The 15,515-nt window shown below is 42.7% G+C and overlaps 1 protein-coding gene across 1 annotated transcript in view; it reads right to left on the bottom strand.

The window, feature by feature from the left end:
- CDC42BPB (CDC42 binding protein kinase beta) overlaps positions 1–15,515 on the bottom strand; it is a 106,476-nt gene extending 90,961 nt beyond the window's left edge. Inside the window, exon 1 of the mRNA XM_055303602.1 lies at positions 15,086–15,515. Coding sequence (XP_055159577.1) covers positions 15,086–15,260 — 175 coding nt within the window. The 5' untranslated portion in view covers positions 15,261–15,515. The remainder of the gene's footprint in view (positions 1–15,085) is intronic.

Below are 15,515 nucleotides of genomic sequence, written 5' to 3'. Positions count from 1 at the left end.
CAAACATTTTAATTTTATTCGATTTTTTTTTAAAGATTTTATTTATTTGAGACAGTACGTGAGCAAGGAAAGAGGGAGGAGGAGAGGGGCAAGAGGGCAAAGAGAAGCAGACTTCCCACTGGGCAGGGAGCCTGTTGCAGAGCTCAATCCTAGGACCCTGGGATGATGACCTGAGCCAAAGGCAGACACTTACCCAATTGAGCCACAAGGGGCCCCAAAATCAAACATTAAAAGAACACAAAATTGGGATCCCTGGGTGGCGCAGCGGTTTGGCGCCTGCCTTTGGCCCAGGGCGCGATTCTGGAGACCCCGGATCGAATCCCACGTCGGGCTCCCGGTGCATGGAGCCTGCTTCTCCCTCTGCCTGTGTCTCTGCCTCTCTCTCTCTCACTGTGTGCCTATCATAAATTAAAAAAAAAAAAAAACATATAATAATCGATTAATGTATGGGCAGCCCCAGTGGCGCAGCGGTTTAGCGCCGCCTGCGGCCAGAGGTGTGATCCTGGAGACCCGGGATGGAGTCCCATGTTGGGCTTCCTGCATGGAGCCTGCTTCTCCCTCTGCCTGTGTCTCTGCCTCTCTCTCGCTCTCTATGAATGAATGAATGAATGAATGAATGAATGAATGAATATTTGAAAAAAATAATCGATTAATGTAATGCATATTATCAACAGAATTAAAAACAAAAACGTAAAAAAATAAAAAAAATAAAAAAATAAAAAAAAACCAAAAATGTGATTATCTCAATAGATCCAGAAAAAGTTAACAAAACTCAACATCCTTTTATGATAAAACACTCAACAGACTAGGAATAGAAGGAAACTTCCTCAACCTCATAAAGAGCATCAATGAAAACTCACAACTAAGAGTACACTTAATAGTGAAAGACTTAGATGCTTTGTACCTAAGATCAGGAATAAGACAAGGATGTGTACTCCTGCTGCTTCCATCCTACACTGTGCTGCAGGTTCTAGCCAGGGTAATTAGGTTACAAAGAAAGAACATCCGGCCTGGAAAGGAAAAAGCAAACTACCTCTATTCACAGGTGACATGATCTTATATATAAAAATCCTAAAGAAGCCACTAAAAACTATGAGAACTAATAAATGAGTTCAGTAATTTTGCAGAATACAAGAACAATATTAAAAAACAATTATTTCCGGGGATCCCTGGGTGGCTCAGCGGTATGGCGCCTGCCTTTGGCCCAGGGCGCAATCCTGGAGTCCTGGGATCGAGTCCCGCGTCGGGCTCCCAGAATGGAGCCTGCTTCTCCCTCTGCCTGTGTCTCTGCCTCTCTCTCTCTCTCTATCATAAATAAATAAATAAATAAATAAATAAATAAATAAATGAATGAATGAATGAAAAATAAATAAATAAATAAATAAATAAATCTTTTAAAAAAAAACAATTATTTCCTTAAAAAAAAAAAAATAGGGATCCCTGGGTGGCGCAGCTGTTTGGCGCCTGCCTTTGGCCCAGGGCGCGATTCTGGAGACCCGGGATCGAATCCCACATCGGGCTCCCGGTGCATGGAGCCTGCTTCTCCCTCTGCCTATGTCTCTGTGCCTCTCTCTCTCTCTCTCTCTGTGACTATCATAAATAAATACAAATTTAAAAAAAATTTTAAAAAAATAAAAAAATAAAAAACAATTATTTGTATACATTTGCAATGAACAACCTAAAACTAAAATTAAGAAGACTCCATTTACTATAGAAATTTTAAAACCTTAGGAATAATTTAACAAAATAATTGAAAATTTTATACTGTTTTGTAAATGTAATTAATATAACCGAATAAACACTTATAAAGTTAAAATGGCAAGTTTTATATTATATGTATTTTATCACAATAAAAAGAGTCACGTTAAACTCTGAAAACTACAAAATATTTTTGAAAAAACTTAAAAGATCTAAATAAATGGAAAGATATTATATTCATAGACAGAAGACTTAATGTTGTTAAAACACCAATACTCCCCAAGTTCATCTACAGATTTGATGCAATCCCTATCAGAATCCCAGATGGCTTCTTTAAAGAAATTGGCAAGCTGATCCTAAAATTCATATGGAAATTCAAGGAACTCAAAATAGCCAAAACAATCTTGAAAAAGAACAAAGTTGGACAACTCACACTTCTTGAATTCAAAACTTATTACAAAGCAACAGTAACCAAGATAGTGTTGGGACTGACATAAGGATAGGCATAAATACCAATAGAACACAACTGAGAGCCCAGAAATTAAACCCATACATTAATCAACTGATTTTGACAAGGATGCAAGACTATTTAATGGGGGAAAGAACAGTCTCTTCAACAAATGGTACTAGGACAACAGGATATCCACAGGCAAGAGAAAGAAAAAAGAGGATGTGGTTCCCCATCTCCTACTATACACAAAAACTGACTCAAGTGGATCAAAGTCCTACATGTAAGATCTGAAACTATAAAACCCTTAGAAGAAAACACCGATATAAATCTTTGTGACCTTGGACTTGGCAACAGATTCTTAGATATGACACCAAAATCAACAAAAGTTAAACTTCATCAAAATTAAAAACTTTTGTGCTTTGAAGAAAATCATCAAGAATATGAAATAAAAATCCACAGTATAGAAGAAAATATACAAATATACTGTATAGTATATTTGATATTGGGATAAGTTCAAGCCCCACATTGGGTGTGGAGTCTACTTAAAAAAAATTAAACTAAAAAATAAATTTGCATATTATACATTTGGTAAAGGTTTAATATCCAGGATATATAAAGAACTCTTACAACTCAACAGAAAGACAACACAAATTTAAAATGGGCAAAAGAACAGACATTTCTCCAAAGAAGATATTCAAATGGCCAATAAACACAAGAAAGAGTGCTTAACACTTAACTTTTAGAGAAAAGTAAATCAAAACTAAAATGAGACACCCACTAAGACTAGAATATGAGACAATAACAAGTGTTGGTGAGGATATGGAGAAATTGGAAGTCTTATATGCTGCTGGTGGAAATGTATACTGATACACCTGCTATGGAAAACCACCTAGCAGTTTCCCAAAATGCTAAGCATAAAGTTACTGAATGACCCAGCAATTCTACTCCCGGGTATACAGCCAAGAGAAATGAAAACATATGTCCACTCAAAAACTGGTACATTAATGTTCACAGAAGCATTCTTCATAATAGCCGAAAGGTAGAAACAACCCAAATGTTCATCAACTGATGAACGGATAAACAATGTGGACTGTCTATGTAATGGAATGTTATTTGGAACTGAAAGGGATGAAATACAAGATATCCTTGAAAACATTATGCTAAATGAAAAAGACGCAGTCACAAAAGACCACATATTATAAGACTCCATGAAAGGTCCAAAATAGGCAAATACAAAATGAGGTGAGATCAGTGGTTGCTTAGAGGGAAAGCAGGGAGCTGGGGGGTGACAGCTAAAGGGTACAGGGTTTCTTTCAGAGGTGATGAAAATGTTTGTGATTCAATGGTACAGATGGTTGCATAACTCTATGAACATAGTAAAGCTACTGAATTGTAATTTGAACAGGTAAATTGTATGTGAATTAAATCTCAATAACTGTGTTATCAAAAAAAGGAAGAAAAAGTAAATAAACCAGCTGGTAACTGCAAATGCCAGAGAAATCTTTCTTTCCCACTAAAATGAACTTAAATCAGCTGTGCAATTTAAGTTTCTCTCACGTTGCTGATAGACATCAGCTTTTGTTCCAGTAATCCTCTTCACATATTATTTCACAAGGATTATCAAACTTCATAAACGCTTACCTTGCTCTTTAAAAAAATAATTATATATTTGTAGAAGGAAATATATCCAGGCTTATCACTTTGCTTACATAAAACCATAATACTGATGTTTTCATAAACATTTCTTGTCCTGATACAGTCTAATATAAACGCCATCCCTGACACCTTAATTAACTGGTGAAATTGGGAATAAAACACTCGCAGTAACTTCCCAATTTGCTGCAAAACAATATATTCCACATATCCAAAAACCGGGTTTTACTGACATTTTCCCAGATTAATTTTAAAGGTACATCAGAAGGGTGACCTGTTAATCCACTTAAAAGACTTTTTGACAATCTGATCTCAAATACTTGCAGTTAAAAAAGAAGCAAGCCCATTTGTGGCAGAGCTGCACATTTTTAAAGGATTGCTGTATACCCATTTATTATGAAATCAACATCTTCTCAATAGTGAAGAATAAAAATGCTATTTCCGGGGTGTGTGTGGCTGGCTCAATGCACAGAGCATGTGACTCTTGATCTTGAGATCATGAGTTCAAGCCCCACACTGGGTGTGGAGTCTACTTAAAAAAAAAAAAAAAAAAATTTAAACTAAAAAATAAATTTAAAATACTATTTCCAATTAGAAATAGTATATAAGTTAAAAAAATAAATTTAGGGATCCCTGGGTGGCGCAGCGGTTTGGCGCCTGCCTTTGGCCCAGGGTGCGATCCTGGAGACCCGGGATCGAATCCCATGTCGGGCTCCCGGTGCATGGAGCCTGCTTCTCCCTCTGCCTATGTCTCTGCCTCTCTCTCTCTCTCTCTGTGTGTGTGACTATCATAAATAAATAAAAATTAAAAATTAAATAAAATAAAATAAATTTACCTCCTTGATTTTAATTTTTTTTAAAACAAAATGAGAGAAATTCTATGATTTCAGTTCAGTTCTGTCACATGAAAAAGGTAAAGTACAACAGAGCAACAGCCTTAAAATGTAATTTGGGTGTCATGGTAAGGGAGGTCTATTTACCTTTGGATTTAATTTATTTATTTGGTACCCGGGAGGCTCAGTTGGTTGAGCATCTCCCTTTGGCTCAGGTCATGATCTCAGGGTCCTGGGATCGAGCCCCCCCCATCGGACTCCGTGGTGGTCTGTTTCTCCCTCTCCCTCTATATTCACTCATGCTCTCTCTCAAGAAAATAAATAATCTTTAAAAAAAATAATTGTTTTTTGTTTTTGGAAAATTATAAGTGGCAAGAACATTTCTTCTGCTGCTCTCAATTCTAAATTGGTGATACCCGGGGCGCCTGGGTGGCTCAGTGGTTGAGCGTCTGCCTTCGGCTCAAGGTGTGGTCCCACAGTTCTGGATCTGATAGAGTCCTGCATCGGGACTCTATCATGGAGGGAGGCTGCTTTCCCTGTGCCTATGTCTCTCTATGTCTCTCTCTCTCTCTCTCTCTCTCTCTCTCTCTGTCTCTCAAGAATAAATAAAATCTTAAAAAAAAAAAAAAGAAAAGAAAAGAAAAAAAGAATCTGCCTTCAGCTCAGGCTCAGGTTATGATCTTGGGGGGGGGTCCTACTCAGCGGGGAGTCTGTTTCTCCCTCCACCCCTCTGCCCATCTTGTGACTCACAGGCACAAGTACGCTCCTCTCTCTGCCTCAAATAAATAGTTGGTGATACCTTCCTACATACTAAGAGCTTAAACAGAATCAGCTCCACATCAGTTCAAGAAAGATCAAAGCTTATGCACATGGTCCCTGGGTCACCAACACCCGACTGCAAACATGTCCACACTGTGGGTCTCCAGAGGTCCCTCCCTGCTTCATCCCTGTATCCACCCTAGAGTTGCCACTCCCCAGCCATCTGAAGAAGTACTTTCCAGGCACCCCTTGTCCTGTTTTCAGTGCACCCATCCTGTAATTCCCCTTTCTTCACATCCTTTGCCCCTCTTCCTCTCCTCCCTCCCACTGGGATGCAGTTTCTAGAGAAAAACTTGCCCTCCCTTATTCCCACATCTTCCTTCTACTTATGGGGGAAGCTTTCTAATAAATGAGTAAGCATAGGAATAGAAATGCCAATACATCCAAGTCAAAGAAAATAGAAACTATCCCCTCTGACTTCACATAGCGATGAAAACTAGGGTACCTTTCAAAACATCTGCCTTAGCTTTACACCATCTGGAAACCCTACTAAAATATGATAGCTTATGATTACCAAGGGACACAGCCTCAAGGATAACATGAATCCCAGGAGAACAGGGATTTTGTTCACCACTGCAGTGCCTAGTACTTTTCAAGTCCTTAAAAAAATACTTGTTGAATGAGTATTCAACAGGAGATGACAGCAGCCTAGAAATGTTAGCATAATTGTGCACAGTGGGAAAAGACAATCGACAAGTGATGACTAATTTAGCAAAGCTAGAAAACCAAAAGTTAATGTGTGTGAGGTAGGGGTAAGGCGGCTTGGGTATGATCAGAAGTACAGAGATCTCAGAATCTCGGAGGGTCTAAATGGGGTTTAAAATCTATAAAAGCATCAGCTACACCATAGAAATTCTTCTGTCCCCACCCACCACCAACTCTCTACCTTATCTGACCTTCCTAAAAAGCCAGCATATCCCATGCTACTCCCCATTGCCCAGGCAGGACACAAGAAACCCCTCTCTGGGGAAACTGATAGCCCCAAAGAAAGAATTACTTTGCTCCTCAAATTGGCAGGTCCCCATCCTATTTCCTAATGGTGAGACTAAACACTCAAAAGTTTGTCCATGCACATGGGGAGTGTCCAATCAACCCACTCACAATTATGGAGAGACAGCCAATAATCAGCAGGTACTTGGAGAAAAGCTTCTGATAACAAAGACCCAAGCAAGAAAGAGGAGAACAAGGACTCAGAAGAGTGATGACACAGGAAATAAAAGAAAATGTCTACATAAATGTGTACACATAAATCAATTAAAAACAATCTCTTAAAAAGTGCACTGCTGGTTTAAAAAAGGGGGGGGGGGATCCCTGGGTGGCTCAGCAGTTTGGCGCCTGCCTTTGGCCCAGGGCACAATCCTGGAGTCCCGGGATCAAGTCCCACGTCAGGCTCCTGGCATGGAGCCTGCTTCTCCCTCCTCCTGTGTCTCTGCCTCTTTCTCTCTATGTCTATCATAAATAAATAAACCTTAAAAAAAAAAGAAAAAGTGCATTGCCAGGGTGCCTGGGTGGTTCAGTCGGTGGTGATCTTGGGGTCCTGAGATAAAGTCCCACATGGGGCTCCCTGCTCAGCAGAGAGTTTGCTTCTCCCTCTGTCCCTCCCCCCAGCTTGTGTGCATGTTCATTCTCTTTCAAATAAAATCCTTTTTTAAAAGTATATTGTCTTCATGAAACCAATATGTTATAAAAATGAATGCTGAGAATAAAAACACTTAGTAATGAAAGATTTAACAGCAGAAATAATAATGCAATGTAAGCACCAGAAGACACAGTTGAGGACTTCTTCCAGAAAAGTCAGAAGAAGCAGATAAAGAATAAGAAAAAGTAGGAAAAGGAAATTGGCAGAATACTCCAGAAGGTCCAACATCTGAAGAATAGGAGATCAATAAGGCTACAATGGAGAAACCAGGGAAGAGATAAGAGACAATATGGAAAGGTTCCAGAGGGATGCCTGGGTGGCTCAGCGGCTAGGTGTCTGCCTTTTCTCAGGGCATGATCCCAGGGTCCTAGGATCGAGTCCCGCATCGGGCTCCCTGCATGGAGCCTGCTTCTCCCTCTGCCTGTGTCTCTGCCTCTCTGTCTCTGTCTCTCATGAATAAATAAAAATCTTAAAAAAAAAGTTCCAGAACTGAAGGACCAAGTGTCCCCAACAGAAAAACCTACCAAAGAATGCTGGAGGTAGACAGAAGACCCTGAGAGTTCCCAGGGAAGACAAGTCACACAAAGTCTTGTCTGACTGCTCATTACCAACAATGGAAAGTGGACAGTAATGGAATAATGCTGTCAAACTTCTGAGGAAAAATTACTTCTAACCTATAATTCAGGACCCAGGCAGACTGTCACTCAAGATTTATCTCCAATGAACCCTTTTTCAGGAAGCCACTAGAAGATACACTCTACCAAAAGGAGAAAGACATGAAATCCAGAAAGGGGAATTCAACAGAGAAACACTAAAAAAAATCCCCACAAGGAATGGAGAGATATTCTAGGAATACTGCTAAGCACTAGATCTAGAGCACAAATAGCTTCAATGGAAATAGGAAAACAAAAGGCTTCAGGGGGTGGAAGCTGACAAGCTGGGCAGTGTGTGTGTCAAGGCACGTTACAGTGCTGACCTGTTCTAGCTACAACCCTGGAACTGTACTTAGCACTGTACGCTGGCATCCAAGCTAGAGGGAAGAAACATAACTCATTCTAATAAACACAGAAATAATTCCCTATCTCAATAAAGACAGGAACTAACTGCATCCTATGTGGCTTAAGATATTTACCTACTGATAACATAAACACTACCAATATAAACAAAAATTATTATATAATCATATTTGGAAAAAGGGAGAGAGAGTACAGGTGGGCAGAGAAGATTCTATAACCTTCTATAACCTTCTCTTCCACAGGACGAAGTCAACAGATAAAGTCTAAAGCAGAGGGGATCCCTGGGTGGCGCAGCGGTCTGGCGCCTGCCTTTGGCCCAGGGCGCAATCCTGGAGACCCGGGATCGAATCCCACGTCGGGCTCCCGGTGCATGGAGCCTGCTTCTCCCTCTGCCTATGTCTCTGCCTTGTCTCTGCCTCTCTCTCTCTCTGTATGACTATCATAAGTAAATAATTAAAAAAAAAAAGTCTAAAGCAGAAAAATCAGAAATCAGCAGTACTACATGCTGCTTTATAGAAACATGGAATTCGAGTCAAGAACTGCTAAAATAACCACAACATCCCAGATTCTTCCCTTCTTCCACGGTAATACAACACCTTCACCCTGCTGCCTGGAATGCAGCGGGGACAGCCACCATCAGATGCTGGACTGAGAGCAGGAAAGGGCCCAGGTCCCTGAAGACTTCTTGGAATGAGCTGTTTACGAGCCCTGCCCTGCCCACATCCCAATTCCACGTGACAGAAATCACCCTGATTTTGGGTAAGTTGCTATTAGTTGGTTCTGTTACTGGCAGCTGAATGCGATCCTGAAACAGATGATTATCAAAAGAAACAGAGGGGTTAGACGTGGCTGCTTATGAAAGTCAAAACTCAGAGTTATCAGGATGCCTGTGTGGCTCAGCAGTTTAGCGCCTGCCTTCAGCTCCTGGAGTCCCGGGATTGAGTCCCACGTCGGGCTCCCAGCATGGAGCCTGCTTCTCCCTCTGTCTCTCTCTCTCTCTCTCTCTCTCATTATGTGTCTCTCATGAATAAATAAATAAAATCTTAAAAAAAAAGAAACTCAGTTATCAAGTAGATGCATTATTTTAATAAAGGTAAGATATTACTTGAGAAAAATCACAGGATATGGGAAGAAGTGTGGTTAATTTCAACTCCTAAAACTAAGATGAGATGGGTCTTTTAGGTCAGTTTGACCTGATTTATTAAAGGCAATAGAATATAAAGTATTTGAAAGAGAGAGAGATAAAAAGAACAGCAGTGTTTAAGGCTGACTGGCAGAGGCATTTAAATCTTAAAGTGAGAAAAGCATTCATTCAGGTCTGCCAGCTTGAGAGCTTCAGCTAAGCCAGCGATGATGGGAATGGAAGGAAAAGGCTACAGTGAAACAGATATTTCAAAGCTAGCACCTGCCAGGTAATCCCAGGCTGACCCCCTAAAAGGCTGCTGATTCCAAAATGATCAGGAAAATGTCCCGAGCCCAGTTTCCCCAAGGGAGAGCAGGGATGGGGTAGGAGGGCAGAGCACGTGGCCGCTCCAATTCCTAACAGTGGTCCAACCTAAGCCTCTGTGATTGTGGAGGCTAGAGAAATCAATGCCACCCCAGTAACATTAGGAGGCACCTTCAAGTTCCATTATGTCTCCAAAGTAGCTCTAATAAAAGGACAGAACAGGACTGACATACGATCCAATTCAAATTTCTCTCTAAATTTCTAATTCTTTCCCAAAGACAGCAAAACCCAAGGTTCTCCTATTATATAACTGATCCTTTTTGCAAAGTTTTAATCTAAAAACAATTTTGTTGCCAGTTACCTACCAATGAAAATGACCAAAAACCTAATGTACAACACAGATAGTGTAAAGTATGACCTTTATTTCATAGTTAGTATCTATTTGTCTTTAAAAAATAGTTGTCTCTGGAGGCACCTGGGTGGCTCAGTTGGTTGAGCATCTGCCTTTGGCTCACTCAGGTCATGTTCCCAAGGTCCTGGGATCGAGCCCTGCATCAGGCTCCCTGCTCAGTGAGGAGTCTGCTTCTCCCTCTCCCTTTGCTGCTCCCCCTGCTTTTGCTCACTCTCTCAATTAATAAAATCTTATATATATATCGTTGCCTCTGGTATATTTTTAAGTCCATATGCATGCAGGTAGTTCAGACTGTCAAAACACTTCTGATTTTAAATCTAAGGAAAGTGTTCTTTTCCTCTCATCTGTTTTACTTAGTAAGAGAACATTTGTGTGAGCTTTTCACACAAATTTAAGGTAACCCTAATACACTGTCATTCTGGATGATTCTAAGAAGCTAAGAACCAAACTTAAACTTGGGACAGGGACTAAAAGGTGTTATCTTAATGGGGACCAGTTAGGGTGATGTGATTACAGGGTTTTCATGGGTTTTCTCAAGAACTACTTTAAAATTTCCCTTAATTTTATCTCCTTTTTGATTAAAGAAAAATGGTAAAAATCTCTTATTTGGTTCCTTCCAGAAAGATCTTCCTACTTTATTAGTCTCAAAAAAAAAAATACTTTTTGTCTCTTTACCAAGAAAAGCACTCAACAGTTTCACCGTACTTAATATAGTTTGGAATTAACAGTCCTGTTTGCTCATGTGTTTATCCAGCATCACAGACGTCAGCACAGACAGGAGATTTCTAAGGGCACAAGGCTCTGCAACAAGAGGCAGAGCAAAGACAAGAGGAGGCACCTCTATCAATCCTGTCATATTTTGATTATTTTACCTCAGGCGCACATGAGTAGCGTGCCTGGAGAGTAATCTGCTGCACATCATAAACCTTCTCAAGTGGCTCACACAGTGGTATCTCATCTGAGGACAATTCACTCCAATTCCAACTCTAGTTATTTAAAATCGAGATTTAACACACTAAGTGTGTCACACACGAAGTGACTCTGATGTTCACTTCAAAACCCAATTGCCAATAGATGAGGTTTTAGGAGAGAAAAGGTAAGGCTGGCTTGTTAAGGTTTAGTGGTTTCAACCGTCCCATCACATGCCATGTAGTCATTATCACCACGCATTCTGAAGAGCTACTTACAAGTCTAAATTACATTAACTTTTATTATCCATTCCCCATATTACTCTCAAATTTAGGTGTTATTCAAAAGACCTGTTGAAGGCATTCCCGTGTTACATAAACATTCTATCTGGAGGACCCATTAAGGACAAAATGTATCTTGAGATGTTAAACACCACCAGTTAAGCTCCAACATATTACACTGGGTAGATTCATCCCACTCATGCCTTGGACTGAGGATCTCCCTGCTAACCGCTACAGGAATTCACATGGATGAAGGTACTGCTGCATTCACAAGAAAAATCACAAAGGAGAAGAGTAAAGAGGGCTAGAGAGAATTAATTCCGTCCCTTATAGAAGTAGTACAGTGGCAAGGTAAAGGAAGGTGCCCTTGTCTGCAAATTGGGAAACCCACACTGGGGTCCACATCCCAGAAGGCGAGCCTACACCAGCTGCAAGCTCTAGGCTTCCCACCTGGTCTGCAGGCCATGCAGGGGCCAGAGCACCGAGCCACTGTGGTCTACCCAATGCCAATAGGCTAGGACTTCAAACATCAGCTACATCCAACTTTAATACAAGCCATTATATTTAAGCCATGAAAAAAAATATTTAACACATGAGAAGTATTTTTATGTAACACAGAGATAGCAGATTCATCTCATTTACTTGTATTTGCTGCTATTGTAGAAATTTCAAAGGGCTTCATATGTTCTACTTCAAATAGGATCAAATTTGCATTAAAATACAGCTTAAGGAAACAGATGCAAAACAGGGTATTTTCAACTTTTAATTAAAGTCCAAGATCTCACAGAGGAAACTAATGAAACTATAAACATAACCAAGGGAAAATTAAAGACCTACAGTGAAGGCTATGATGACTCTTGTCCCACGAAACCACTGTGGCAATAAGGAATTAAGAGCCAGAAAGTCTTCTTTTAAAACTTAAAAACTTGGGGAGCCTGGGGGGCCCAGTCAGTTAAGCATCTGACTCTTGATTTCAGCTCAGGTCATGATCTCAGGGTCATGAGATCGAGCCCCTGTTGGGGTCCACACTGGATGTGGAGCCTTGCTTGAGGTTCTCTCTCCCTCTCCACCCACGCCCACCCTGCATACTCTCTCTAAAAAACTGAAGTTAAAATAAAACTTCAGAGAAAGACAAATACCATATGATTTCACTCATATGTGGAATTTAAGAACCAAAGTAGAGGAACACAGGGGAAGGGAGGGACAAATAAGATGAAGGCAACAAAGAAGGAGGCAAACCATGAGAGGCTCAATCATAGGAAACAAACTGAGGGTTGCTGGAAGGGTAGGGGGTAGAGGGAAGGGGTAAGAGGGTGATGGGCATGAAGGTCATATGATGTGATGAGTACTGGGTATTATATGCAACTGCTGAATCACGAAATTCTACCTCTGAAAATAATTTTAAAATTAATTATCACCTGTTATAATAAATTTTAAAAAGTAAAAAAAAAAAAAACTTAAAAACTTTATTACCTATACTTTCCAAATTTTCTCAAAGATTCCTCAGTAAGTCTCAAAATCTGAACCGAATAGGTTATATTTCTCCATCAAGCTTCAAGATTTCTACCTAATTGTCATTAGACACCTAGTGTCTAATGGAAAGTGGGGAGAAGTTGGCCCTCTGTAAGACAGAACTCCACATTTTCGAGGTTTCAAACACTATGCAGAGTGTGAATCCAAAATTCAGCAACCGCTAGGCTGATAGCTTATATCTTCGTTTCCAGAGCAGAAGTAATTCCACATGGAAGTCAGGGCACCTGACAATGCTCCACAATTCCACTTGACAGACCACTCTTCACCTTCTGGTTGTAACTACACGTAGCCTTTCTGAGTAATACTAAATAATGACTGTACACATATCTTCGTTAGTAACACACCCCTTGCAGAGTCATAATGGTGTACATTAAATACTACTTCATATTTTATTAGTAGTATTTAGAAGTAGCATTAATATTTCATTAAAATACCACTTTAAATCTTGATCCATTTTTCTTCTCTGCAACTTAAGGTTTACACTTCTATGCATATTGAATTGTTAGGCCAATGTAATTCATCTGTGATCATAATTTCAAAACAAAACAGAATACAATTTCAAAAGTATTTCTAAATTATAGCGCACAGCTTCTGTTTCAATTTGGAAAGGTCAAATCTCATACAGTAAGACCTCTGCACATGCTGAGAAGAGCTGGCTCCAGCTGAAGCCAGCCAGTTCACAGCGTGGCCGGTCCGGTCGGGTGGTTAAGGGGCTACATAAGAACCACCCATGTACAGGGTGTCCAGCTCTGACTTCACCCCAGAGGCCAGCTCGTTGGACCACACCTCGCCACTCCAACAACCCTCCCTCCGCTTCACCTTTCCATCACACTGCTATGCACGCACATAGCGTGCACCAAGTTGAACCTGATTGTGGAACTGTCTGGATTTCGACAGCAAATGCTAAGAAGAGGCAAATACAATATTCAGAAGGTTCAGATGCAACAAGCGCCAAAGACCTCATTTTCAAAGCAACTATGAAAATGAGTTATTTGGTTGAAAATCACATCACTGACAAAAGATCCCAGAAAGTGAACACTCGTTTTACTGATATTGTTTGTATATAGCCAAGAGCAGTGGTCTCCATTGAAATAAAGCATGATGGGGCTGTCCTGGGGCTCTGGGGCTCCTTTCTACTACGGTTCTCACAAAACATCATTTCGCTAAAAAGCAAAAACAAACCCTGTAAAGAATACCTCAACTTAAATTTTAATTAGTAAACAAATCCTCAAATTCCAGTTACCATTTTGGCAGAGTAAGAGGCCTCACTTCAGAATACATTTGTTTCTTCATTGTAAATATCACCTTTATCAGCCCCAAAGAGCAGAAATTACTGGTTCAAACTGCACAGTCCCAGCCCAATGACGCAAGTGACTCAAGGATAGGTTTGGCCTGAACAGAAGACTCCATGTGCCTTCTAGGTCCTTACAGGTGAGCCTGAGGATCTTGACAGGATGCCCATGTTAGTTAGAGATGAAGCGAAAGGCTTTCACTTTGCACCTGTAGCGGTCTTCGAGATTCTAAGGATCATAAAATGGCTTAATCAAACTTTTGTCCTAATAAAGCAAAATAGGTTGGCTGATCAATGATTACAGCGCTACGGATCCTTGGATAAACTAGGGAAGGCATGCAAAGATCAGATGAACGAAGTTTTTCAACGATTCCCGTATACTGTCAGTTCCAGCTGCCCCCAAACCTATTCCAAGTCTAGTGCGATTACAATGAAAAGAATCGATCTGCTCTTGCAAAATAAGGCTGTTAACCTGAAAACTCCCTTGGAGCTGCTACGGTAAAGGGTGTTCAAGCCCTGGACATTAACGGGATGGAGCAGGCTGTCACCTAGGAGGGGCCGATAGAACTGGGCTCCCCGGAAACGCACACGCAGATGGGGAGGGGGCAGGCCCACGGGGAGGTGGACACGCGGATGTAAAAATCGCACGCGGCTGTCTCCACCCGCCAGCAAGGCGTGTGCGGGGGCGTGGGGGGGGGGCTCGACGCTGACTCTGGACCCCAGAGCCGGGGCGGGGGTGGGGGCGGATTTCCCGGGGAGTGCTGCAGGAAATGATATCCAGACTCGGAGGGTGGATCTAGGAAGCGGCCCGGGCGCTGGCCGGCGGCGGGGAGCGAGTGGGGGTGGGAACGGAGGATGTGGCTCCCAGGGGCAGGATGAGGGGGCGGGCCGGCCGAGCGCGGATGCGCCAGGGCCAAGGAGGAGGGCAGGGAGGGACCCCGAGCCTCCAAGGGACGAGGGCGCGAGGAGCGGCCCGGCGGGGAGGGGAGGGGAGGGGAGGGGGCGGCGGTGTGGGTGCCGGCGAGGCAGGAGGCGCGGAAGGCGGAGAGCGGGCCGGGGAGAGGGCCGGGGGCCGGGGGGCAGGCCGGCCCGCGCGCACTTACCCCACTCGAGGAACTCGGCCACATACTTGTCGCGCCGCAGGGCCGAGTGGCTGCACTCGGTGTACAGGCAGACGAGCACGTCGAGCAGCGTCTCCACGCTCAGGGCGCTCTCGTTGCGCCAGGGCCCGTCCAGGAGCAGCTGCTCCAGCTTCTTGAGCCGCACCTTGGCCGACATGGTGCCGCGCGGCCCGCTCCCAACGCGCCGGACTCTCGCCGCCCGCTCGGCCAGGCCGTCAGGGCGAGCCCTCGGGGGCCCGGCGGCCGCGAGCCCCAGCAGCTGCGGCGCCTCGTCGCCGCCCCGTCCGCGTCGTCGCGCCCCGGCCTAGGCCGACATCTTGGGCTCGGTCCCGGCGGCGCAGCGTCTGGGGCGCCGGGCCCCGCGGGTCCATGGGCCGGTCTCCTCCCCTCGGCGCCGCCGCCCGCCCCGCCC

The sequence above is a fragment of the Nyctereutes procyonoides genome, unplaced genomic scaffold, assembly GCF_905146905.1.
Source record: "Nyctereutes procyonoides isolate TBG_1078 unplaced genomic scaffold, NYPRO_anot_genome, whole genome shotgun sequence".
Taxonomy (NCBI): domain Eukaryota; kingdom Metazoa; phylum Chordata; class Mammalia; order Carnivora; family Canidae; genus Nyctereutes; species Nyctereutes procyonoides.
This window is presented reverse-complemented; position numbering and strand designations above follow the sequence as displayed.